Source organism: Corapipo altera, unplaced genomic scaffold (assembly GCF_003945725.1).
Source record: "Corapipo altera isolate COAL_440 unplaced genomic scaffold, ASM394572v1 49, whole genome shotgun sequence".
NCBI lineage: Eukaryota > Metazoa > Chordata > Aves > Passeriformes > Pipridae > Corapipo > Corapipo altera.
In genome coordinates this window covers 5,060,594-5,088,591 of record NW_020884879.1, presented here as the reverse complement: position 1 = coordinate 5,088,591, position 27,998 = coordinate 5,060,594, and the positions used below count along the sequence as shown (strand labels likewise).

Genomic DNA, 27,998 nt, shown 5'->3' with positions numbered 1-27,998 from the left:
GATGAGACTTTTTTAAGGTGGTGGAGGAAGGTAACAGAACTAAATCAAGTGCCATCTGTCATGTATTTTTCAGATGTCCTTTGCACTTCAATGCAAATAAAAAAAAAAAATATGATACCTTAGAACACAATAAAACTGCCCCAATAGAGTCAAAACTGTTTTAAAGAAGTAATATTTTATTGACTTGTCTGAAGTTTGCCAGGTTACAAAATGAAAAAAAATACAATCTAATGTAGCAAAACATTATGTGTTAGCAGTAGGAAAACCCTTCCTCCTGAAAGCCTATGATAGTTCTAGTGGAGGAGAGTTTTTGTGTAAGGACAATACATGTTTATTCCTGGGGATCAGTGACAACAGCAGTGGTTGAATAGGAGAAAGGACTGAGGAGAGCAGCAATGGTATAGTGGCGGTGACCGGAATCATTAGCAGTGAAGACCACCTGGAAAAGAGAAAACTTGTGATCAGGATGAACTACAGATATTCAAAACTACCATATTAAGAACAAAGAAGAACACACGATTTCATCTGCAGAGTACTTTGCCAGTTCTGTTCAGTGATTTTACCTTTCTGAAGGGTAGTGCTCCCCGTTACTTTGTGATGCTTGCTGAGGACTGAGAAATTTCTGAGATTTGGACCAAGGTCCACAAAGAGCCTTGGCTGCAGTGAAGCTAGGTGGAGATACCTACAGCTGAGCCAGGCAACTACTTTGTGGATGTGGAGAGGGAGAATGAGGGGGAGGTATCTCAAGTGACCAATAAGAAAGACTGGGGTGAAATTCCGCCTGGTGAATTTAAATAGAACCTCTGTGTGAGGTGTCCAAGCAAGGTACAAGTTGGAGCCCAAAGCTGCTTTCTGTACTTCAGTGCCCCCTCCTGTTTTTAGCACTACTGGTGTTGGGTCAGTTCCTGCATTGAGAACTGAATGACTGGACTTGCCAGAACAAAGAGAAAACCTTTGCCCTAAGGCAATTCTAATTTGCTGCTCTCCAAATCAGTCCCTTGGAGCTTGGGACACCCAGTTGCCAGGAAAATGTCATCACCTGGGTCAAGCTCAAGCTTTCTTTGGCTCTCATTAGCCCATTATTTGATCTGTTTTCTAAACCATGATGTACTTTCTAAAAGAGGACTAGCGAGTTCTCTCCTACGTCCCAGTCCTGACAAAGTCTAAGCTCCTGGGATGTGAGGACCGTAGGCTTCAGTTGCCTTGTACACAGACACAGTTACTGAACTCTACACACTTCCCAGGCTAGTTTACTGACCTGTAGGGTATTATGTTAAGGAAAATCTTATTCAACATCCTGGCTGGAACAGTCTCAACCAGGCACTTTTAAGCACCTTATGAGGCAAAGCAGTTACAACTTTCAGACACCCAAACGGTTAGGGAATATTTTTGAGTTTTGTTTATTTGACCTAAATCACCCAAACTGCACCTCAGACTTTTATGGACCTGGGCCTCAGTCCTTAGTTTTAATTTTCCTCAGAGCTTCATAAACTTGTGGTTTAAAATGTTCTACAACACTACCAGTAGCTATTCCAGACTACTTAAATTGGGGAAACTCAAGTGTAATGACAGATTAAGCCGCATGAATTTAAACAGATTTTTGGAAGTGCTATGTAAATGTAGTAAAATAGAGCACAAAATAAATCAGTGTAGGTCTGAAAGCAAAAGGAGGGACAGGACATGATTATATTGCTGGCCTGCTTATGAAATATGAGTATGATGAAATAACTAACTTTTCCTTTCCCACTATGCTTATTTCTTTATATTTTTATGCCTTCTTTTTTTTTTAATTACATATTTTAGTTCTGAACATCATTAAAAAAATTACGCACCAGAAAGAATTGGGTTTTTTTCCCATAACTACAGGTCTATACATTTTTTATTTTCTTGTTTGCTTTAATAAATCCTGTCTGCTTTTGAATAATGTAGCTCTTTTTGAACAAAGATCCCTACTGGTGTGACTGGGTGAATGGGCACAGCTCCACTTTGGAAAAGCTGTATCAGTATTTGCAGGGAAGTTGGCTACTTCCTTTGGCTGAGTTTTTACTTAGTTTTTACTGCCTTTATTTGTCCAATGTTGTGTGGCAGCAAAGCATTTCACTGAATGATGCTGCTCCTTTGGTATTAAAGGACTGTATTTGTTCTTTCCAGCTGATTCCGCTACACAGTCAGTGTATACAGGTTATTAAGTATATTTGCAACTACTTACATCAGCGTATTCATGGAATGGAGAAAGCCCAAGCCCCTTCCAGTAAGAGCTGGTGTCAAACTTAACCATGTATATTCCTTCTACAAACTGTTCTTCTGTTGTGAGCTCATGGATTTCCCCATACTCAGTAGTTTTCCTGTAATGATAAAATATCTGCATAAATATTTTATACTTTTATTCAGAAACAGTCAATGTGCAATATTAAATAGCAAATGTGCCAAATTCTGCATTGATCAGTTTCTAATCATCTGAAATAATTCCCTCCTTCTACGTAGTATATGTTTCCATATTGCAGAGTCTGCCATTGCTACCAACTCATCCATCTACATCACAAATCAAAACTGCCTGGTTTAAGGTCCCTCTTTTAGTAACATGTACCAAGTGCCCTCTGAAACGAAATGTTAGAGTCTTAGGAAGAGGATTGTCATGATGAGAGGCAAGATGCCAAATCTCAAAATATAATTAAGGAGAAAAGAGAAATTTTAGTGGAAAGTTATTCTGTTCTCTAGTTATTAGCACTGAGGCTATAAGTTGTATGCTTATACACTGATGTGATTTTATGTGACCCTGAGTGGTAGTGTCTTGAAAAAGCAATTTAACATCACAAGATTTTATTAATTTGAATTATAATGCCTTGGTTGAAGAGCAAGGGCCTTTTCCACTGGGTACCATATGAATGAGGAATTCCCAGCTCAGAGGTTATGTACTCATCTCATAACAAAAAACTGTGGGGGAAGGAAGTCCCAGAAGTAAGAGGGAAGTATAGCTGGCATTGTACACTATTTGTTTTAAAAGGAAGATTTGCAAGCTTTGTATGACAGCTATTTAAATATTTACATACTTAGCTCCTAAACACTTTATCTCTTTTCTGTTTTTCCAGGGTTTTTTAACCTTTGTTTGTTTGTTTGTTTTTGTTGGGGTCTTTTTTCTGCTGGAAATATTTATTTGATATTTATAGCATTTCATAACCACATGATATAATTGAAGGACAAATGAAGAAAGTCTCGACTGGAAGAACTAGTAGAACTTTCTTGTCTTATGGCAAGGAGTAACTGTCTAGACAGCAAACAAAAAAGCTTGAGGAGGAAGAGAGGATGTGAAGAAAGCACTGCTTATCCAAGACAGAATCAGGGGTGTTATCGGAACTTTTCTTTCCCAGTCACTGCCTCCTCTTTCATTTTATTTGTTATTTTTGGTTAATGGTGGTGAATGAAAAAGACTGAATGCCAGACCTTTTGCTTAAATTAAGAGGGAGCAGGATTGAAAATCCCATGATAATTTTCATATTTTCTTATATGTCAAGACTGACAAAAGTCTCACTGGTCCAAGTGTAATCAGCTGTACTCAGGGCAGACCAAACCAGCAGAGAATCCAAGCCCTATTTGAAACATGTCTCACAGGCAATTTGTGAAGTGTACATATCTGTTTTCCTTTGGTTTAATTAGTAATTCCTGGTTTAATCTATATTGCTTTAATAGAAAGAGGAAGAATTCATTGGCAAGTGTCCTTGAAACTGTGAAACAGAATTGCTGAGATACTGCAGAAGCGTTCAGAGAACAAGTGAACAATCCATGTACTTCTGCTTGCAGGTTGGATAGTCCAGACAAAAACCAGTTAAAAAGGAAAATGGTGTCAGTCTCAAAATCTTTGTCCAGAAAAACAAATAAATTTTAGTTTGAAAAAAGTGTGGGTGCAGCTTGAATGGTGCTTTCCCTAATGGGTGCTGACCTAGAGCTGCAGATTCTCCCCATCCAGAACAGCTGGGAAACTGGAAACGAGTTCACTTGAAAACACATGCCCACTACCAGAAGTTAATGGCACTTTCTTTATTTCTGTTATTAAGTGGTAGCCATTCAATGCAAGTGGTCTCACAAGGAAACCCTTCAGAATTACTGATGCATTGACTGCCAACAGGACAGTGTGTGATTCAGAGCCAGGAGGGGATTAGCACAAGGCAGAGGATGCTCTGCATTCAGTGCTGGTAGCAAAATGCTGCAAGTGATTCCTTCTGAACAGCGCTTGTCTCTGAACACTCTGAGTGGGGGAATAAATATAGTATGGTTGCTTATTCCTAATGGGATGTGGACTGCCAGCATCTGCTGTAAGATGGACAGTTAAGTTAAAAACCCTGTGCTTTTCCAGGTAATTTACTATGACACCAGCCTAGGCTGCAACCCTGATCCTCTTTTTCACTGTCTAGACCTTAGTTGTATATTGTGCACAGGTTAAATCTACACTGTCTTTACAATGTTGTTTATGAACTCCTAGGACACACACTGCACTGAGATAAACTATGCTCTGAGATGCAGACTTTTGAAGAAATATCTAAGGAATGCGAACTATTATTGTGGAGTTAAAAAAAGAAAAAGAGGGTTGGGGAACCACTTCAAATATGCTGCAGTCTTTTCTTTTTCATGATTTACAACCTCTGTTGCATAAAAGCTATGTTTGGTGACTGCAACTCTTGAACTACATGATAAGACCTAGATTTCCAAAAACTTGTGAGGAGTGAAAAGGTCAAAGCTAGTCATGGGAGCAGCTCATATAGAATACAAATCACATGCTTCCCAGGTCTCTGTGCCCTGAAGTCTTCCTCAGTATGTGTCTCAGCTCAAGTTATCTCTTCCTGCATATTTTCAGGTGGTATCTCTTCTTGAGTATTTTTAGCTAGAGTCATTTTGAAATAAGCCTCTTAATAAAGATAGCTATTGCTATGCTAGCTCTCCTCTGCCCCTTAGATACTGCAAATTCAACAGTTGCTAGTTGTATTTGCTTAATTCCATAAAGTGTGTTAGCGAAGTAAAAGTAAGCAAACAAAAAGGTAAGGAAAACCTTTTATAAACATTTGTACAAAATGTAACTTTTCCATATGTATCTACTAGGTACTGTAACTTCAAAATATTGTTCACCTGATGGGAGTTATTTACAGATGGTGTTTTTGGACTGCATTCATATTTTCTCTTGGTCTAACACAGGGAAATTCTGGCTTCCCCAAAATAATAAAATTGCAATCTCATATGAAAACCCAGTTCAAAGAAGTGTCATCAGCTAGTGTCAATGGTATCACTGAAAGCAGCCTTTTTTAAGGTGCAAGTCAAGGGAAAGGTCAAAATCTTTATCTGCAATAAAAATTATGATTTCCTGTTCCTTTGCTGCCATCCCCCAGCAAAATGGTTCTCACCTAAGCCTAGGGTTAATCTTCTCAATTTATGTTTAAGAAGAAGTGATTTGATTTTCTTGGGTATACTAATAGAAAGTGTCAACAGAAGTTAACTGTGAACTGTGAGATTTGTCTCCTTGGGCTTGCTGTGAGTAGCATTGCAAACTGAACAAATAACACTGTTATACCCTAAAAGAGAGGGCATTTAACAATAATGTTACACCTATCTTATTCTTCTGTAAATTGTATTTTGTATGAGATGCTAAAGAGCACTTGATGAAACATTTGAAATAATTTGGTTTTCCAATAATGACAGAAATACTAGGGATAGGACATTATCCTTTTCTCTGATTTCCTTGAAAACAATGTGTTATTTTTTTCATGGAGTTTCTCTATTTGTTGAAGTATAAAAATCTTTTTTTAGAGTTATTTGTTCCTAGATTAACACTCAGCATTTGGGAGTAGAGATGTTTGTTTCTCCTTCAATATTGTAATCTTTCTTCTTACTTTTCAATGGGGAAAAATATTTTTTGTTTTGGATTTTATAAAAAGGAACAATTCAGCTGGGGAGAAAGGTGTCTCTCTCCTTATAGTCTTCTCTAGGTCTTTTTTTTTTTTTTTCTGTAGCTTTTATGTAAATCATGCTATAAAAAAATCCTAGAAAAGACAGTTGAATGTTCTGGTGACTCCTGTCCATGTTTGTGCTTGTCATTCATTCAGTGCTTGAATTTTCTGCTGTTACTAGAGATTTCTCTTGACTTATTCAAAAGTTTGATTCAATGAGCTGTTGCAACAAAAGTTAAATGTCTGAATACTTCCTCTGTTTGAATTTTAGTAAACTGTATTCTTTACCCATACATTTCTCACAGCCTGAAGGTATCAGCATCATTGCCTGATCCTCAGTGGTGTTCTAAGGGTGCTTTGTAGGTATTAAGCTGTCATTATAGCAAAAGCCATGCAGATCTGTGGAAATAACCACAAACAAATCCTGAGACTGTGCTTCTGTGTTGTGTTACAAAAGGACTGAAACTTTCTGGTCAAAGAATTTCTTCCAATCATGTTTGTCACACAGGAGAAGACGACTAATGCACTTATTATCTGCATGTATACAGACAAAGCTTACAGAGAAGATTTTGTATATGACAGCTGCAAATGAAGCTCTATATGCATTGTATATGAAGATAGTTTAGTCTGGATTACCTACAAAATGCTGGCTTTTTTTTTTTCTTTCTACAGAAAGTAAAGTTAATACTGAAGCTAGGAGAAAAATTAGGTATTAGACATATTCTCTTACAAAGATAAGATGAGCATCTCAACATACTTTTGCAATTAAAATTTCAGTCATGGATAAGTTCCACTTGAATCTGATGGATTTTAGATCAGAATTTGTGTGCTGTTAACAGTGGTGGTGTGGCATATGTGTTAGAAAACATAAAGCTTTTTTGATCAGAGCTCCATTCCCTTTTTTTCTCAATTGTTTGTCCAAGGACTCTTGAAAAGTCTGTAAGACCACACAACTTACCCAGTAGCAAAGTCCTGCCAGCTTCCATCTTCAGCCTGTTTAAAAACTTTAACAGCTACATTGGATGCAGGACTTCCTCTGACTGCATCCAGCACTTTCACCATAAGAGGGCATTTGGAATCAACAGAGCCATGGGAGACCTTGGGGAAAGGAGGAGAAGTTGTAGAGGAACTGTTCACCAGCCTGCAAAAACCTTCTTGCAAAGAAAAGATGGGTTCTAATTGCAGAATAACTGTTCACTTCAAAGTAGTTCTTTGGCAAATGCCATTCAAAGCTAGTTCACAAACATCTATTTCTTAAGCAGAGTATCTTAGAGCTTTATACTGATAACTTTATTACACACACACATGTAGATTGCCTGATAAATATTTAGAGTTGCATATGGCCCTAGGAAAATGTTATAAAGTATGCCTTTATAATGAGATCACAAATAAGAAAATAGTAAATTCTTATAAGTGCAGACAGAGTATGTTAGCCAGAGAAACCAATGAAGAAATACTTATGACATCCTAAGGTTGAAAGAACATCCCTTTCTTAATCTTCATTATATTATAATGAATCCTTAGTCATACTTCAAAAATAATTTTAAGTGCTTTAGAGCATTTTTTGGCAAAGAAAGTAAAGCTATCTCTTTATTGAAAATATGGGATGAGTCATGAACAGACAAAAACAGACAGGAAAAAAAAAGGTCACATCTCCTAGATCCCTGACCCTTCCATAATATCTTAAAATAAATGAGTAAATGGCAAAAAGAGGATATTTTAAGAATTCTGAAGATGCTACTTAAAAAACCCAGTAGTAAAATAACATTCCAGCAAAGCCTAGTGGTTACAGAATTTCATGGATGATGATGAGGATGCTAGTCATCTAGAAAATCTAGATTATCATTCTTGTAATGATTCAGTTTGAATACAAAGAGACTCACCAGTGGTGCAGCTTCAGAGAAAAATACCAGTCCAGCTAAGAAAACAAAGAGCACAGACTGAAAGGCCATTCTGTTTGCTTTAGTGAGCCTTGGTGCCAACAGCTAGGAGCTGAGGGGATTTGGGATTTTATAGCCAATCCGACAACAAAACAGGCTGCTTATTGGGTGCCCATATGACTCCAAAACTGCTGATTCTGATTATTTGCTTAGTAAATAGCCCAGTCCTAGAGTCAGTCCATGAATAGCACTGCCATTGAAGTCAATGGAAGGACTGCAGGATCACTAGAGCAAAGAAAATAAGTAACGGGATACAAACATGACCCTTGTCTAGGGAGATTAGACTCGTAGAAAGCCCTCCACAAAATAACACAAATGACCTTTGTTTGCCCAAAAATCCATCCAGTTCTAGGACATCTTCCTTATCTTGCCCTCAGGTTGTGCACAATAATGCCCCATGGGCTTCTCTGCACCTGCACTTGTTTCTTCTCAATGTATTCAGTGCTTTCTGAAGATCAGATCCCACATATGGATGCAGACTTGGTATATGTGTGATGGAGTCTGTTCATTGTCTGGCTTAAGCAGTGCTAATGGTCCTTGATGGAGGACAGATTCCCAAACAGTCCCCCTGCTTGTTGGAAAGGAGCAATGTTTCTTTTTTGAGACCCAATTTAGATAGGATCTGACAAAATCTGCCACTCAGTGGAAGTTCCTAATGATTCATCTTTCCTCATCTTCAGGTAGATATTGAAGTCTCCTCTTAGTCACTGGGATCTGTCCCCTTGGGATGCTAAAGGTATCAGAGAAGTGAAATGAGTCCTCTCATGCACCAGGTACCCCAGAAGAAGCCAAGGCAGCTAGCATAGGTTGGTAGCTTATGTTAACATCTGGCTAACATTCTAGTTGCCAAACCCTTATTATGCTGGAAATGTTATTGTTATGCACCAAAATGTACATTTCAGAGCTTTTTCAGTGGCAAACTTAGCCCTGGGAGAAGTCAGTTGGGGGAGTTGGCATGGTATAGCTGGGTTTCTTCAGGTCCATCACATTAAAATTGTCCATTCTGTACCTTGTGTTAGTTCAGACACAAAGAAACAGCCCTGTCTGGCATTTCCTTCTCCCAGTAGCCTAAACAACCCTCAGTCTACACTACTCAGGAGCTGGCACACTTATTTTTTACTGATTTCACAGTATTCTAATAAAAAGCAGTTTTACCCCTTAACTTGAATAAGATTATGATGAAGGTTTTAAAGAGAAATCATGGATGGTATTCTCCAGGGGCTTTCATGCCTTTCAGGCTGCTTTATGCAGTTGTTCTCTTTTGGCAAAGTTGATTTTTGAAAAAAAATCTCTAGTACAGTAATCTCCTGAACTGGGATCAAAGTGCCCTTTGTCCTTACAGCAAAGCAGGTTGATATGTAGGTACCATTCTACACACACTTTGCCTGCATGGAAAAGTCAGTGCAAGGTGCCCAGCAGTAACAAAGTATGCTGCAATCTAACACTTGTGTGTTGTATTCAGATCTTATAAAGTTAAATACTGCTCTTAGATCTGTGCACCAACACTTTACTTCACTATTTTGCTCTCATTGTTTGTAAATATTTCTCTGAAGCAATACAGCTTTGTATGTCTGGAAGAGAAATTATCTGTATTCTAGGGCAAGTAGGCTATCCTGTGTTTTGCTATCAGCTGTTCTGCAAGGAAATAATGCCAAGGAGTTAATTAGACTGGCACTTGTCTGCATGAGAAATTGCTCTCCTATGGGAGAATTACTTTAAAAAATAATGATTTTCTCCTAGGTTTTCCTGCAAAGTAGCAGTTTCTGAAAAATCAGGTCTACAGGGATAGTACATTTCAGCTGTCCATATTATCTATTTTGCTTCTGTCTTTTATAACATTGACCTTTTGGCAGCTCTTTTTCAAAGTGCATAAGGAACATGAAAAATTCTCACTCCAACATGGATTTTTTCCCTTATCCTTCATTTGCTGGTGATTTTTTTTTAACTCTCACCATCCCATACATAACCTAGATAGGGATACTTAAACTATTAGCAGGGGCACCAGTATGAGTGGAAATTATACTTTGCGTATTTGTGAATCTCCATTCACACATTTTGTACATAACTAGATTATTTCTGTAAGTTCTAAGATACAGGTGGACTCAGTGAGAAGGTAAAAAAAAAAGTATCTTTTATATCTCTGATCATCTAGAATTTATACAGAATTCTATTAAAATCCTATGTGAACCTAATTTTAAATTACTATGGACTAGTGAAAGCAATGCTAGATAGATCTTCCTCCTTCCATTGTTAGTCTCAATGTAGTATCACCATATGGTAATGTCTTCCGTAAAATGTATGTGAGGGGAAGGAATTTGGAACAGCTGGCTGAGAAGGATGATTCTCCCTTGATGAAGAATCAAAACATGATTGTGGGAGGGAAAAGGAGAAAGTGGTGGGTAACTGCTGAGTGTCCACCAAGTTGTTAAACCTTTTCTGTGCATTGGCATTCTGAAGTTGTAAACTAAATAACTTATCCCAGATTAAAAAATATGAGGTGAAATGAAAAGGGGCTGAACAGTGGGATGTAAGTGAGGCTGGGAAACTAGGCCTTCAGAAGGAGCAGGGAAGCTACCATGAAGAGCAGGAAGCAGTACAGATCCCAGAGACTAGCAGGATATGTGCCACAAGGAAAGTGGTGCAACACAGAGCCTTAGCACAGAGCAGTAGCATAAAAGTCCTTTCGTATGAAAAAAGTAGACAGAGTCACTGAAAACTCATCAGAAAGAGATATTTAGGAAGGAGCAGTAGGGTTCAAAAGCTAATACAGAGATAGTGTAAAGCTATCTGGGGGCTAGGCTATATACAAAATCTAGGAGAAGGCGTGCTCACCCAGCATACAGGGTGATTAGGGGGCTGGAAAAGAGAACGGCAAAGAGTCCCTGGTGTGCATGGTAACCTCAGCTTTATGGAAGCCAAGAAGTATGAGACCCCCAGTTATGGAAAAATTTAGATAATCCTCAAATATGTGAATGCTTTAAGGCTTATCTGAATTCCAAATCAGTTGAAGTTCATCTCTGAAGAATTAGGATTAATGTCTATTTCTAATGAAAGCATGTTCCCTGCTTGGAAGCATTATAGTGTTCAGGTCAAGAGCAAACATGTTCTGCTAATACTCTTGTTTGTGTCAAGGATTTTTCCCACTGTGCTACAGTATTTTTCTCTCTCTTCCACACACTTAGGCTTGTTCTACATAGATAAGCTCCTTATTCTCTGCCACATTCCCTTCTATTTGACTTTATTTAGAAAGCAACTGCTTTCTACATGACAAAATGCTCAGACAGGCTGGAAAACCCGACTTTGACCATAAAAACCTGTAAGCTCCTCCTGTGGCATTGGAATGAAAGGGACTGATAGATGGTAAGCTATTCAGTAATCTGGGTAGAATTCCCTAGTACTGTTCAAAGAATTAATGAATTCCTGAGCTCTGAAAAAATCCTTTCTATAATATAGAGGCCTTAATGTGACACCTTCTTTCACTTCTCTGGAGTAACATTCCATAGGGGCTTACAGGAAAAGACCTGAAATTTACCTCTCAAAGAAGTTCACCTGAATTTTCTGAACTAGAGTCAAGAATTCTTCGAGTTTTACTCCAGGTGTCTGCCAGCTGAGTTGCTGTGGCAGAGCTCTGGCACGTCAGTAGAGTGCTCAACACAGTAACTACTTGAAGCCAATGAGAAATGTTCTGTTGCTTTCACTATTTGCTAATTATATAATATTTCCTGTCTCTGCAGAGCCAGGGATAATGCTTTTCTAATTAATAAGTGTGCCCAGGGAGGTTCATGTTTGAGTGTGAATTTCAATTTGTAAAGAATAGCAATAAAAAATGGTGGTATTTCAGGTATGTGTGGTGTTTACATGTTTGTCAGCCTGCTGCTGCCATTTTCATTTTCTATGAGCAGTATCTCTGTATTTAGAGTTTTAATGGTCATTCTCAGACTTTATTCATAGGATTAACTGCCTTTTTCAATGGGAAGTAAGGAAACACTACTGATCTTAAGCAGAAAAATAAGAATATCATCCTTGTTTTGTGTCCTAAATCAAATCCAGTGAATTAAAAAGTGAGGAATTGTATACTGTTAGGAAACAATTTTGAAGATAGATGGGTTGGGTTCGTCTTGAGGTATAAAATCACAGTTTTTTTGATCATTTTGAGGTTATGTCCAGGGGGCATCCTGGGACATAGCCCAAAGACCGTATAAAAACCCTATCTAAACAGATGATTGTTGGTTTAGGGCATTTGTAGTGTATGAATCCACCTGGCACCTGCTCATCTCAGCAGGCTTTTGCTCTGAAGTGTTTAAACTCCAAGGTCACTGGGCACTGAATATTACTACTTCATTAGATACCCCTATAGTCCCTGTGATCCCTTGAAAACAAAATTCTATTATTCAACTTAATATGTATTCGTGTCTACATACTAATCTATCAGTCTAGACAAGTGATTGCTAAAAAAAAAAAAATCAGTTTATACACAAACCTAACAGAATTGCCTTGTACCAGCCCTGATGCTGTAACATTTTCTGTGGCTGAAAGATACTGGAACTTGCCTTGAGATCAATGTTTTTAAAGGTCAATCTATTCATTAGTAAAATGATTAGGTGGTTCATATCATAAATTTATTTTTTGTGCCCTTTTTACAGTAAGACATACACAGTAAATCTACAACATGTTGAAAATGTTTCTGATGGCAAAAAATCATTGACAGAGATCATTATTTTCATAGGGTCTTGACTACACTCTTTTGGTAGTATAAAACATTTTTAAAGTGAATTTCTGTAAACCATCAGTTTATTCTTAGTGGACTGCAGATGTCAATGGATTAATTAGATCGGATATAACAATGAAAATCTTCATCTAGCTATAATGGCCAAAAAAGGTCCTGCAGGGTTAAATTATAATCTTTTCTTAGGTTATGTATATTTGCTAAGCTATTGCAGCTATGTACTTTGCTCTGCATCTTGCTGTTTAAGGTTGTAAAATGCCGAGTCTAAGGCACTTCATTTTGGTACATGAATACAAATAGGTGTGAGGAAATGCCTGTTTTTCCACCATGCAGGGCTGCCTGGGTAGGCTCTTCAAAAGCTTCTTCAAATTTGCACAAGGCCAAATTAGCCATTGGTTAATGGCTAATCATCCTATAATGTTATCTGAATTGCTCAAGTCTTTCTTTAGTGAAGATCAATATAGATATAGGTAGATCAGTGCATGAACTCATTGGATGCAGCTTTGATGTGAACCGTTGCTGGTGTATCTGTAAGTGCCTTTGCATTCTGTTGCGTCCTGGGCTAACCAGACCATATATCCCTCCTTTTGATCTGGCCCATCCTGGAATAATATCTTCATCTGCCCTGGAATAAAACCCCCTGGGCATGCTGTTGAGCAGGAAGATTCCAAGTTACAGTGACACATTTATGCCTTTCTCTTTATTAATTGGACTGGTGCCTGCTTCCTGCCAAAAGCTCTGAGGAAATGCTGTACTAATCATTTTATCTCATAAACAGGGTTCCTGTATCTACCACAGACTTCACTGAACTTTTGCATCAACTTCCAAGTACATTTACCAATGTCACTGGTTTGTCAAAAACAAACGTGTACTGCATGAAAATGGAACTGACAGGAAATAACTTTGTATTTTTTGATGGATAAAAAAAGATAGGTATTTCAAAAGGGCAGGAACAGAGCAGATTATGACCCTTATGTGCAATACATGAATACATTAATAACATCTGGATTTTTTTGGTTTTTTATTTTGCTCTTCCTCAACTTTTAAGAACAAGAATGAAGTATACTACAACATATCAAGGATAAAGCCCTTGAAGAAGGGCTAAACAATTCTATGCTGTGGAACCAGCAGTATGATGCATAAGCAGAAGAGTTAATAGCTATTGTGGACCAGCCACTGCTCTTAGACTAGCTTCCCTGAGCCAAAAGCTCTTGCTAGTAATACCTGTAGCAGATGTGAAAGCTAGCTCTGTGACTAAGATAGGAAATACTTGATGAAAGCATACTATAAAAATATGAGTGACTTTGAGATTCCTAGTGCTTCTCACCATATTGCCCATAAATTGAGCTAGTTTTGTACTATGTGGGACAAAACCAATTTGTATGCTTTGAAATTCAGTGGGATATATGAGTCAATAGAAGATTAACTGGCAGTCATTCAGTAATATATTGTAAGGAAAAATCTAGCTTCTGTATGCTTTCATATATGTAAATACACAAACTCTCCAGTGTGCTTTCTGCCTGAACTGCTGTCTGCCATACATAATTGCAAACACAGATTCCTGCTTAAATGGATGAACAAAGGCAATGTGTGTATACTTTTCCATGATTAAGCCTCTGTGGTTATATCCCTCTTTACCTACTGTGAGCCAAGCTGGGCGACGGAATTCTAATCACATAACAGATACCTGCTCAGGTTTATAGAGTGCAAGCTTATGAATAGGTCAATGCAACACTTGCTCCAGATAAAAATAGCAATGTCTTTCCTCACTGTCTCTGAACTAGGTTCAGACCACCTCCTGTAGCATGAAAGTAGAATAAATATCAGCTGAGCCTACAGCTTAGCTGTATCTATGACCATTGTGCCACTGTTCTAGATCTAAAATCATAGCCATTACAAAATCTGCTTTTTGCAGTTGAGGTGTGCATTTTATCTCAGCCCTGTTTCTGTCTATGTTCTTCCTTGGGAGCATATGGCTTTTCTTTCTTGATCTGCATAGTATTTTGGCCCACCACACACCACTGCTGAGAAACTGTTCAGTCTCAGGACTGTTCAGGACTTTTTCTGCATCGAGGCATGCTTTATCAATAACAGTAACAAAGCAGAGGCCTATTGTGTCTTTAGGACAAACTCAAGCAGAACAACCACCACCTTATCCAACAGACCCTCTATGTGTTCTCCAGTATGTAGTGTCCAGGGGACTGTCAGGTCTCTGCTAGAGTCAGGAAAAATTATTGCCTGTATTCAAGTCAAACACATAGGAAGTTTGACTTCCTGACTAGCAGCAGTTTGTGTCACAAACCTGGAGTTCACATAGTGATTTTAAATATTTTATAAAAAAACACCGTGCAAGTGGAGTGATTCACAGTGCTGGATGAGCACAGAGCTATTGGGGAATTATTCCCACTGCTCACTGTTACAAGATGTGGAGGTCAAGCAAGTTTTTATGAAGAATCATTTTTCTTGCAGCAATTCCAGCTTGTAGCAGAGCCATCCAAAGAATGCCCTGATGCTGGATGTTTGTCCACTCTATGCTATATATTGATGACTTAGCTTCAATAGAAACCCATAAGTCTTTCATATTCAGGCACTTAGTCTAAACTCTTCTTGCTTCACTCTAAAATCTATAAATTCTATAATGCAGATTATGGTACAGATTGTACCCGTAAAACATACCTAGGTTGTGTTTTAACTTTTGGGTCATTTTTTCCTCCAGAGGCTGAGTTTGTGTTCTTCAAATCCCTGAGGAATTCAGTGTAGTTTGACTAAAGTAATCCAAGAAAATCTGCAGTCCTTATAGTATGAACTGTGATTGCTGTACTGGCCTTCTAACACCAGTTCCCACACCAGAGCTCATGGACCTCTCTTACTCCTCATCACCCCAATATTCATGCAAAGCTGATCTGGGGGCTGCATGAGGCCAAGTGGTGCCCTAAGGAGGCCAGGTTGTGCCCTCTCTGTTTGTAGGGCAGCACTATGATCTCTTTGCTACTACATGATGCAGTGCACAGCATCCCATGTCTTCCTGAAAGTGCATTACAACCCATAAAATTGGAGCCACTGGAAACCAGCTTAGGGAAATATGTACTGGTAAACTAAATTCATTTAATCCTCTTCATCTCTGTGATTTTCTCCTCTAAGCATGATTCAAAAGAATTTTAATCCCTTTCATGTAGGCCAGAGAAGGCACCGAGGCCAGCAGCTTGTCCACACCTAGCAGAACAGTTGCCACACTTTATGTTCTACCTTAACAAACTCTCAAGTGTGGTCAAATAGACAAGTCCTTAGAATTGCTTGGACGCCTCAAAAGGCTTTGAAATGTCAGATCAATGCTAACTAGCATTCTCCCTCAACAGAGGACAAAAGACTTATGCACTCTGAATTACTTTCTTTACCCTGCTTTCCTTCACACAATTTAAAAGATTTCCTCTGCCCTCAGTATTAGACTTCACTACACTGTTGGCTACTGCTTTGTACTGGTGATTTCCAATGAGCTTGACATTATTAGTTATTGGGGTCCTGTTGATAGGAAAAAAGTAAATTTTTTTTTTTCTTTAAAGATGATGATCAGGAAGTAGGTGCTTTAGTCTTTGAAAAATGATGAAAGAAGCATAACCTCAGGTGGGAAAAACCAGCAAATAACTCCAGCCCACTACTATTATCTGGGGAATATTTGACTATAGACAGAATTGTAGATCTTTTATTAGTATCATCTTGATGAGTCTATTGAAGCTCTTCCACAAAGTACAAAAAGTCACATAAAAAGAGGAACACATACTAATTTTGCTCCTTCTTTGTACCATTATGTGAGGAAGGCTGTAAATAGCAGAAGTGTGTAATTGCTAGTCACACTCCTTTCTGTTGAGCAATTTGTCTTTTTTTACACCCAGTGTTGGCATGCAGAAGTTGGGAAAATCTCAGGGCATGAAAGCACTGAGCTATACATGTCTTAGGAGACGTTTTCCCCCCTCTGCCTGAAGTGCTTGCACAACTGCATGCTGCACAAATCCAGCTGACTCATGGATGGTGGGTTTATTTCCTGTAGAGGTCCATAGGTACTCTAGTAACACCCACCAACACAGGTGTAATTAAACAGGTATAATTGCTTGTAGAAATAATCCCCTGGGCTCTTTTGAAAGCAGAATTCCTTGTTTGTTCCTCTCACCCAGCCTCCCAAAACAGTAGAAGAGGAAGCAGAGTGCCATACCCTGCCATTCCTCTTCACCTCTCCATCAGGTCTTTCTTGAGGGGATCCTGTCCTGCAGTCCATGGCAAGGCATCCAGCAGTTATGGAGTTCAGTAGCCCTCTTGGACAGATCGATGCCACCATGGTTGGTTTGGCCTGGGAATAAAGAGCTCCAACAATCTGGAGCAAAGTCATGTTGTGGTACAAAGGCACCCTCTTAAACAGAGTTCACGTGTCTAGCATGGGCAGGTATTTGCTCCTCAGTTTCAGAGAAAACATTACTGTAAAAACAAAACAAAAAAAAAAGGGCCATGTCCTTGGCTGAAGATAAACCCAGGAAAGCAAAGCTAGTCCTTTTAAAATGTAAATATTAATTCAAACATTCATTTTAACAGCACCCTTGGGTCTATCGCCCTTTGGCTGGAATACCTCCCCTCTCTCCTCTGCTGATGGGCAGCACTACTGGGATGGGAGCCCATTCTTTCCACAGTATGGGAAACAAATTCCTCAAGGTGAGAGGAAGCTGTTGCTGTTGGAGTCTTGTCTCTGAGGATCATGACATGTGCAAAGGAAAAGGCATCCAAATTGGACTGTGGGGAAGAATCTGCTGAATGTCAAGCAGGGCATGCAGCCTCACCAGCCACTCCAAGATGCGGCTGAGCCTGACTGTTAAGCAGCTTATAGGATGTCTTTTAGCTGCCTCTCTACCCCCAGACTCATTGTGAAAGATGGTATCTTATCTGACTGCTCGACTCTGTAGTCAAAAAGCACAGGAAAAGAAAAAAAGGTAAGAAGAAGTAGAAAAATAAAAGGTAAGAAGGAGATGGAAAGAAGAAAGGCACCTAAATCTAACACTTTTTGTGATGTTTATGAAAATAGCTGAACCTAGGAGAGGGCTGAGGTAGGCTGGCTCTCTGTTTGGGTGTAGAGTGTCTCTTGAAGATGAAACAATGATGTCCAGTGAATCTGGGTAGGGATCATTGCAGTAGGATAACACCCTCCTGCAATGAGGGTGCCCTGTCTGAGCATCTCTGTGATACTGTGGATCCCCAAAAAGTATGATGACTGCTGTCTGACCCATCAGTTAAGAGTAATTTCCAGTGCAGCAGTTTTGGCCCACTGGTCCCTTTTTCCACATTCCCCCTTCTTATGATGTATGATTTTAATGAAGTCTGTGGATGTGTGTGTTTGGATTAATCCTGTGTTTCTGTGAGTAAAATTTGCTAATTCTTATAAACAACTTTGTTTGCCCAACTGAGCTGGACTTTGGGCAACTTGAAATTCAGGTTGTCTGCATTTTAGTGCTAAAAGGCACAACATAACCAGTACCTGGAAAACCTGCTGTGCCTGCGCAGAAAGGGACCTTTTCTCATCTCTGCCCTGCAAAGAGAGGAATTTTAAGTCAACATGGCTTTCCATCATCAGTTTGGAATTCTGTTGCTAAGTGGCAATGAAAGAAGATTATCGGATCACAGATTAACAGAAACCTCTATTCAGTGCTCTTGTGTAATTATACATTTCAGTTTCTTGTTTGAGAACTGAGTTTTAGCTACTGTACTTCTACCTCAGCCTCACCCTTCAATAGATTTTTATCTTCAGGGGCTTGTCAGGATCCTGATTAACTGGTCCCTTCCTTTCCACACTCAACCTCTGCATCCCAGAGTGGCTCTGCCTACTGGGTACCCCAAGGGTCTCTGCTGTTAGGGCGTCTCAGAAACTAGAGTCCTACCCTAGTCCTTCTGAAGTATTTATTTTGGGAGAGCAGGAAGAGTATATAAAATGGTTTAAACAGTTCAGATCTTTCAGACACATTTGCTTCCTTCATTGAAAAATTCCCTATTTTTTTTTCCCTTTTCCCAGTGCATATGTTCCACTGTCTCAGGCAAAAATGGTCAAGGAGCTTCAGAAAATGGAGGAAGACACAAGCCTGAGTGGCTGAGATAATTATTAAATGTTAAGGGTGAACTTCTGGAAGAAATTGCTTTAAGTGGGGTTGCAGAGGAACACTGAAAAGGGCACAGAAAAATCAGGAAACAGCATAGCTGGCTAGTGCTGGGAATGCAGACAGAAAGGGAAAGAGAAGCCTGGGAAGAATATGTAGTTTGTCAGCTGAGAGGAGAAGGTGGTAGTACACAGCATGTGCATCCACAGAAGCATGAGGAGCAAAGGCCCCCTTAGGTAGGAAAACTGCTTAGATTATTTTAAGTAGAAAAGCTGTGCCAAGGAGAACCATGCAAGGAAGAAGAGAGAGAAAGAAAGGCAGCACTGCGTGGGGACCCATCCCTGAGACTGAGGGGGAGGAGGGAACACGAGCTGAGCATTTAATAGGAGACAGGAAGCCAGTGGGGAGAGGAATTGCCTGGCTAAAAGGGAAGTAAAAGGTAGGATTGGCATGGAGGGATGGTGAGAAACAAGAGCTGCAAAAACAACAGAAGGGAAGGCTGTGTGGTGGGAGAGAGGATACACTTTCAGGAGGTGATGGACACAGATTGTTGTGCAAATCTAACACAGAAACGGAAAGTAGTGTATAGAAAAGCAAATCTGTGGGAAGTTCAATATACTTGCTTTTCAGGGGACTGGTATTTTTCATGTGTTAGGCTTAAGTCTCCCAGGGAAGCAGTAACTCAAGAAAAAACAAGGCTGAAATAACATTTTCTGGGTCAGTCTCTGTGTTTTAAACTGTAGCTGACATTAGACATGTGCTGCCCCTCTGCCTGCTCAAGGCTTTGTATTTGTTGGACATCCTGCTTTACAGAGCTCCTTGCAAAGGAGACTCTGGAGGTTTCTTTGTTTCAAATTTTAGAAGAAACAAATACACACTGTCCTTTTTTTCTAAAGAGCTTTTGTAATGCTCCTGTCACCCCACTCTGCTGTAGCTTTGCATGTAATTTCTCTTTGGAGGTAACCGCTGTTCTCAAATAGGACACTGCTTGCTAAGATTGGTTTTAGCTCAGTGGCCACATCAGGGTAGCTAGTGCCTAGACAGGTGGGTCCAAAAATGGAACTCCTCTTGCTGGGATGAATCAGCTGTTCAAACATAAGGTAAACATTCACTTTGCAGTTCCTATCCCAGAACAAATTTTTCCCATGTATGTTATGGGTCTCCTTTGGACTCAAAAAAGAGAATTGACAAGCTGCAGGAGATGTTTGCTGCTCTTGAGGTTCTTCTGTTCTCTCACAGCACCCTCGATGAGGACAGGATGTTACTACTTTTCTTTTCGTCTCATTTGAATCCATTAGGATATGAGGCACAGGTTTCTTGGGATTTCAGTCTGAAAAGGTAGCATTGACTTCATCATGGCAGTGCCCAGAGACCACTCCAGAAGTAAGGGCCTGGGAGAGCTTGCCATAGTGGAAAATTAGAGAAACATATTGGAAACATATTGGAAACATATTGGACATAGTGGAAATTAGAGAAATGAGCAGGTGGAGTGACCAGTGTGTACTTCTAAGCAGTGATACATACAGCCCCTGGTTTTGATTGTTAACCTCATGAGCAGACAACTTTTGGGGAAAAAAAAAGATTTTACCTAAGATCAGGTAGGGCCCCTTCTTCTGAAGTCATTCTGGAAGGAAGAAAAATACCCTTCAAAAATAGAGATCATTCTCTTTTCACTCCTACAGACATCCTACTGTTTTTGTGATTAGTCATCTGCAGTCTAAAGTCCATCTTTGACCACAGTTATCAAAAAGTATATTGCTTGCACCTAAGAAAACTAAATTACAAGGACTATGGCAGCCTCACTATTTGTCAGAATATTCACTTATGACATCATGACTAATTTATCCCTTACCTTGTAATTACATATATCCCCTTATATTATTACTGTGATTTACAGAAACTCCTGTTAGAACTACACTTGCCTCTCATCCCAGGCTGAGTTCCGCTCAGCAGGAAAAGAGATTTCTGGACCCTCTAGTGGTGCCCTTGCCTAGATGCTGAGGAAACTACCAAGAGAACCCTAATGAACCAAACACAATAGTACCTTTGTGGCAAATAGGGTCTAGTCTTGACCCTAGGCCAAGTTTATTCTCCTCTTGCAAATCTTCCAGAACAGTGAGATGGAAAAAGAAAGAAGCACTGATAGAAGAAAAACTGCTTTCTATGGAAAAGCTCTGAAGAAGGGAGAGAGAAAAGGGGTGGAAAAACATACCATATTGCATAGCACATAACAAGACTCTTCTCTTTCCAAGGGGACATCCTGTGCTGTTTTGCGTAGTAGTTTTTTTCAATCCCTTCTTAATTTTTGCTGTTACGAAAAAAATCAACATCCATAACAAGTCCCTTTCTAAAGGTGTCACTGATAGGTTGTTCCTTTTGACTTAGGGTGACAGCCAAACAGAAACCACCACACAGTGAACTGCAATGCTGGGATGTTTTTTTTTCTTTCCCTTTTAGCTTGACTCATCACCTGTATAAGGCCAGCACATGGGTAGAGCTGTCTCAGGTTAAAGCTCTGCAAAGATGAGAGGAATAAAAGTGAAGGATATGGGCATGGAGGTGTGCTGTTAAAGACTTTGCTCTGGTATTTCTTGACTATAAGACCAATAAGGAAATGTACTATTCCTTCAGGTCACCTTTTGTTAGCTGCAGTTCTATTAATTAGGTTGAGTATTTTTTCTCTTTTCATTACAGAATACACCAAAACTTCTCAAAGAAAAATGCTATAAGTTCTTCCTAAGTTCTTCCTCCTCTTTTGAAAGCAGGAGAGTATTAGTATGCTGCCAGAGAACATCTTATTTAAGAGATCGATGACAAAGCTGGAAAAATCATTATTATTTGGAAAGGATTTGTTACTAGATTTTGTACTAGAAAAGAGAGGCTGTATTGCAGTCCAGGACCTTGTCCTTTAATCCCATGGGCTTTACTGAGCAGTGGTTATGTCTTAATGCCACTAATGATGTCTTTCTATCCAAACCGAAAGCCTTTCAGAAGCAACGAGGCTAGAAAGCCCTCACCGACTGTTGTGTGGCTCTGCGGGGTGTGAGGACGCCTTTGCCACCCGCTCTGTTGCCCGTCCCTTGAAATCTGTGACACCGCGTTTCGGGTGTGACCCTCCCACACCGGCTCGGCTGCGCCTCTCGCATCCCGGCGTCGCCGGCAGGCAGGGGACAGGCGCGGTCCCGGGCTGCCACCTGGTGGCCTCAAGCACCACTCGCCTCCTCCTCCCACCCCTGGGTGGGTGTTCTCCTTCAGTTCCGGGAAAAATATCTTTTTTTTCCTTTTTTTTTTTTCCCCCCCCCCCCCCCCGTTTGCTTTGTTTTCCGAGGCTTCCCTACACAGGTGGAGGGACAATAGTATCCTGGGATGCATTGGGAAGAGTGTGGCCAGCAGGTCGAGGGAGGTGATTCTCCTCCTCTACTCAACACCAGTGAGGCCACATTTGGAGTACTGTGTCCAGTTCTGGGCTCCTCGATACAAGAAAGACAAGGAGCTACTCGAGAGGGTCCTGCAGAGGGCCACAAAGAGGATTAGGGGCCTGGATCATCTCTCTTATGAAGCGAGACTGAGGGAGCTGGGTGTGCTTAGTCTAGAGAAGAGAAAACTGAGAGGGGATCCCATTAATGCATAAAAAAATCCCAAAGACAGATGCCAAGATGATGGTGCCAGACTCTTTTCAGCGGTGCCCAGCAATAGGATGAGGGACAATGGCCATAAACTAAACCGTAAGAAGTTCCACCTGAACATGAGGAAGAACTTTACATTGAGGGTGGCAGAGCACTGGAACAGGCTGCCCAGTGATGTCATGGAGTCTCCCTCTCTGCAGAAATTCAAAACCCATCTGGACCTGTTCGTGTGTCACCTGCTCTCTGGGTGAGCCTACCTTGGCAGGGGAGTTGGACTGCATGGTCTCCCAGAGGTCCTTTTCAACCCTAACAATTCTGTGATTTTTTTGAAGGAAAGATTAAATGGTTCTGCTTTGCAAAATGCATTACACCTTTGGTGCCTCCTGGGAAGCAGCTAGTCATCTATTGGTAATAAAGATAACAAACCAATTCTCTTATTCTCTTTTCAACAACACCAGGAAAAATGTCAGCCATTCCTCTGTCACTGTGATTCAGAAGCTTATCTGTGGTGGCAGACAGAGCCAGACATAAAAAAAAAAAAAATCCCCTAAAGAAATCATTCTGTCACCAAAGTAAACAAAGAAAAAATGCTGAAGGTAGATTTCCTTCCCTTTGAAAGCCTGGATTTGTTTTCTAATGCTTCGCAGACAAACTTATGCACTCAGATAGATACTGTCAAACTCCAACTCCTCTAAACAAAAAAGAACTCAGTCTGCTGGATGAGTAGGCAGCACTGTGGAGTATTTCAAATCCTATTGATCCTTTAATCTGGCCGTAGAGCACATATTGATCCTTTAATCTGGCCATAGAGCACGGTAGGAAAAGGTAGATGTGAGAGAGAAACAAAGAGGGGTTATCTGAGGGGCAGCACTTTCCAAAGAAGGCTCTCTCTGAAATGAACCCTAGTGGTCCTAATTGCTCGTTTGTATGTGGTACAAATTCCTTTCAGTGCAGAAAACATTTCTCACAGGGTATTTATCCCTAAGACACAGCAGATGATTTTGTAAACTCAGAGTGAGCGGTACATTCAGCACACTCTCTCCCAGAAACAATTTTAAAAATAACAGTTTCTCTCCTTCTTCCACACCACCATATATTGTTTCATACTGTCTTTCTCTGCTAATCCCAAACTTCAGCTGATGCAATAAGAGAGTCTAAAATCGTCTTTACGGTAGAATTTCACTGCTCATAAGCTTGGACGCTTTCTTCCTCATATTATTTTCTTGTTCCTCAGACCACATCACATCAAGAATGTTTCTTCCACTCAGGTTCTTCAAAAGCATTATTTTTTTTCTTTGGCTTAGGACAGAATACTCCTTCTCAGTGAAAAACCTGAATAGGATATCTGAGAAATAAGTAAAGACACTCTGGAACAGTACTGTGTTCTGCCCTTCTCTTTGGATTTTGCACTGTGGATGTAGTGTCCCAGTTCTCTCCCCTTCCAAATACTTGCCCACTCCCAGCCTTCTTGCTGACAGGGCAATGTGAGAATCAGAAAAGGCCTCGACACTTTGCAAGCACTGTTCAGCAATAACCAACTCATCCCTGTGTTAGCAACACTGCTCTCGTCCCAAATGAAAAATGTAGCACCATGGGAGCTGTTATAAGGAAAATTAACTCTATCCCAGCTAAAACCAGTACAGTGGGATGTCAGACTACATGACAAGTTACCAGTGGGATTTGTAGGAAGGGAATCACAACAAAGTGGTGAGATCTTTGGCAAACAATACACTGAAATACCTCTTATAAGGGGGGTTAGTGTGTGTCTTAAAATTTTAGGATTTTTTAGCAGAATGTTTGTTTAAATATCTCTTTCAAAAGACATCCTTAATCCCTGAACAGTTAACTCTATACTGATCTGGATTAATTTACAAGTCCAGTTTTACTGTAGTTACTTTCTCAGCTCTTATTACTCTATTTATGCTCAACAGGTGCAAGGTACTTGTATCTTCTTTTAATTTTAAACTACTTTTCAGGAATTTTTTTGGATTTGAAAGGATGAAAACAATGGGAAAGGATGAGGATTTAAAGGCAGATAAGATTTTTTTCTTTTAACTCTATCTTTTGAAAAAAATATTCTGTGTGTCTCACAAGTACTTTGAACTAATCTTATGAAGTAACATGAGCAGAGTGAGCCAGGAAATGTAGCAGAGTTTATAATGATGGTTGACTATATTCAAGTTGTAAGGGAAATTTTCTTGTGAGAGAAGACCTGTGTTCAGTTCCATTCTGTCTTCTCTTTCTTGGATAAGAGCATCCTAACTAATGTCTTCAAGGGTGCTGCCTGGACTTGCTTCACATTGTATCAAATATTTAAATGCTCATTAATTCAAAGAACTGGGGTGTGAGAATGATCCTGTGCTCCTTGTTTAGGACATGTCCTTGAAATCCATCCCGCTTGTTTACCTGCTTTAGTCTGGGCTTCATGTGCCCCAGCTGACAGCCACTTACCCCAAATGCAATAAACTCAACTACTAACCAATTCCACTAACGCCCCCTGGAAAAGAGTATTTGGGGCATTTAGGGGACAACTACTCTTTTACCCATCTGACACTAAGTCTAATTTGCTTGTTTGTTTAAAGAGATGCCTTACAAACTTCACACCTCAGAACTCTGATTGATGTGGTTTGGTTTGTTTGTGTTAGGGAAAAATACTTTATTCCAGTAAAGGAAGAATGTAGGGAGTTCTAAGTTATGAGAACTATGAAAAATTAAAAACTGTTATGGATCTGTATTTGATCTCACAAAAAAAGGTAGGATGGATGACAAGGAAGATTTTCTTTAACAGATCTATTATTTTGACAGTACCTCTCTGGAGTTCTGGTTCAAAAAGAGTGTGAGAGGCTATGTTTTTCCTGCTGTTGCAAAAGTCAAGCTTGCTGGTTACAGAAGTGATAGATGTAAAACAGGATAATAAATGGCAAAATGGTGAGCATCCTTGCACACAGAGCAAATCTGCCCCTGTCAGTACTAGCTGTGTGTTGTCAGGTGTGCATTTTATCAGGTGCAATGCATCATCTGGGAGATGGGATTTGGCTCCATCTAAAAGCTGATGCCGTAAATATATAATTCCTTCTACTTGTAACCTCTGCTTTTAGTTTTCTTTTCAAGAAAGGATAAAAGAAGTAATTGTTAATACCTAGAGATTAAAAAAAAAAAAAATAAATCTGCCTTATGTTAGAAAGACAATGCTGGGAGATTTTCATGAGGGGAAGAAATCAAGGGAAGCAAGGAAAGCATAGTGGGTGGCCAGAGAATGTGGTGAAGGCACTCAGCTAGGCTGGAGGTTGCCCTGGGCTATTGTAGCCCTGCCCCTGGCACTGAGCCCAGGGCTTGGGCCCTCCTGCAGCCCAGTGCCATGTCACTGCTACTCAGCTACTCCCAGGAGCTCAGTGTCTGCCACTATCCTGTGTTCCACAGCTGCTCCCAGATGCCCCATCTTCAGCAGGAGAAGGGTAGCTGGCTGCTCCCAGAGGCTGGATTCAAGACCCGACAGGGTAGCTGTTTCAGTGGTACTAGCACTGTCTACTCAAACTCCTGCTCTCCCCCCCGGGTTTAGACTTTAGTCACTCTCCAAAGATCTTGGATAATCATTAGCCAGGGAATCAACCGACACAGTTTGTTGCTTAATCACTGTGAGCTGATATCTCTGAGTTCTGTTTGCTAGAGATAACAGATCTAGGAGAACTATTCTGATGAAACATTCGAATCGTAGGTCAGAAACAAGCTTAGAGCTGAGGTGGGAGGGCTATAAACCCTCGACCCCCCAGCACCCAGGAGAACTGTTTGCTATGTGTTTTTTCCCCAGCATGTCCACAGCACCTTCTGGATGCATTCTCACCATATGGCTGAAGACACTTTCTGTTGTATATCTCAAGGAAATGAGATTCAGCGCAATTTTAAAACCAGTGCTACCACTTTGTACATGTGTCAGTATCTAATAGAAACTAATGAAGTAAGTAGAGGGAAGATCTGCACAGTGTGAATCCCTCTCTCCATGGCTTCGCTAGCTAACACAATTTGGAACTTTCACCATTTAGCATGTAAAAAATGTTGCTTAGAATTACATAAAAATGCATTTTTTAACTGGGTCCTGAGCAACATGATGTGCAAGGGTGCCTGACCACCTCTAGTGCCGGATCCTGAGGTGAGGCCACTTGGAGAAACTGGGAGCTGAAGACTGAAATCATTCTGCTCAGCTCAGGTGTCACAACAGCTACATTTGTGCAGTTGTTTCCCGGCAGTGACTCTCGCTAGAGGGTTGGGGGCTTATTGGGGAATTAGTGCTTATTGGGCAATTAGGGCCCTGCCCCACATTGTTTTTTTATTCAGTGATAGCTCTCTGAAGGGAAGGCAAATACCCTGTTTCTACTCAATCACACTCCTCATTTATCCTTTTGCCTCAGGTGAATGCTATCCTGTTATGCCTCGGCATCAAGCCTTTTCTGGGTCACGCCAAGAGTTCTTGTTATCCAGTATCGCATCAGCAGTACTCACCATTGGAGGATGCCTATGGAAGAGGGTTTTCACGCCAGGGCTTTAAGAAATCACCTTTTCCCATGGCTGGAAGCCACTTCTGTGTGTTCAGTAACTCCCAATGCCTTGCTTTTCCATGCACTTGTGCCTTGCAACCATGTAAATTCTATAATTTGCAGCTTTTGTAATGGAGTGTGCGCTTCAGCTGCAGGTGTGCTCTGTGGAGCAGGAGATGTGACAATCATTCCCACATGATGCATCCTGGGCTGGGAGAACAGTGGGTTCAAATTCTGTCAGGAAAAGCCAAAGCCCCCAAGTCCTTTGCCATGCTCTGACCCCTCTAAACCCCAGCTATGGCACAGGGCACAGTGCTGCTCCCCACACCAGGCCACAGCCCAGGTGGGTCCCTCAGCCACCTCCATGAATGGCCCCTGAGCCAAAGTCTTCATGGACCCAGGTGGACAGGTGCCATTCTGCCTGTCATGCCAACAAAACCAGGTACTGCTGGGGCCCTGCAGCTCAGGGTGTGCTGGCAAATTCTGCACGATGTTGTGAGCACTAACAGGACCTCAGACACCTTGGTGCTGTCCTTCCTGGCTTGTGTGCCACAATGTGGGGTCAAAATCCACACTCAAGTGGCACTCTGAGGCCCTGGGGACACTCTTCAGCCCAGCCTTGTGTCCTCGCATGCAAATAGAGTTTGATTCTACTCTCATCCTGATTTTCACCTACGTTGGTTTGGCAGGAGAAATGTATTTGAAAGCCTGCACTAGTAGCAGGCAGAGGCCAACCTTCCTGCCCATAAGGCAGGAAGAATGGATGACTGTCACTGCCACTGCACTTTGAGCTCACAGGAAGCTCAAAGGCCACCAGGAGGGAGAAGGCCCCAGCAGAAGAGACAGCCAGCGCCACTAGCTCTGCTACTGCAGTGCACCCTGATGGAGTGATGCATTTTTGGGATGCCTCAAGGTCATAAACACTTACCATCACTCTCTGAGGGACAGCAGCTGATTTGTTTTCTCTTTTAAAGCTGATTTACTGCTGATAACCCAGACAAGCTTTAAGCCTTTCATTATGCACTATGGTCAAATTCCCAGAAAGGAATGGAGCCTGGAAGAGATTGCCCTGTCCTGCAAAGTCTAGCCTGGCTCCAAGTATACACTGAGGGA

At 40.6% G+C, this 27,998-nt stretch overlaps 2 protein-coding genes across 3 annotated transcripts in view; one reads left to right on the top strand and one right to left on the bottom strand.

Moving 5' to 3' along the window:
- B4GALT6 (beta-1,4-galactosyltransferase 6) overlaps positions 1-27,431 on the top strand; it is a 70,565-nt gene extending 43,134 nt beyond the window's left edge. Inside the window, exon 9 of one of the 2 annotated variants that reach the window (XM_027638814.1) lies at positions 26,760-27,431. In XM_027638814.1, coding sequence (XP_027494615.1) covers positions 26,760-26,763 — 4 coding nt within the window. In that variant the 3' untranslated portion in view covers positions 26,764-27,431. Of the gene's footprint in view, positions 1-3,687; positions 3,862-26,759 lie in introns of those variants that run through there. The other variant, XM_027638812.1, reaches the window with a different exon arrangement.
- LOC113945002 (transthyretin) lies at positions 157-7,990 on the bottom strand. The gene is made up of 4 exons (XM_027638815.1): positions 7,817-7,990; positions 6,892-7,031; positions 2,210-2,345; positions 157-439 (listed from the first exon to the last, which is right to left on the bottom strand). The coding sequence occupies exons 1-4, from the start codon at positions 7,883-7,885 to the stop codon at positions 332-334; spliced, it is 453 nt and encodes a 150-aa protein (XP_027494616.1). The 5' UTR covers positions 7,886-7,990; the 3' UTR covers positions 157-331.
- Positions 27,432-27,998: the final 567 nt, after the last annotated feature.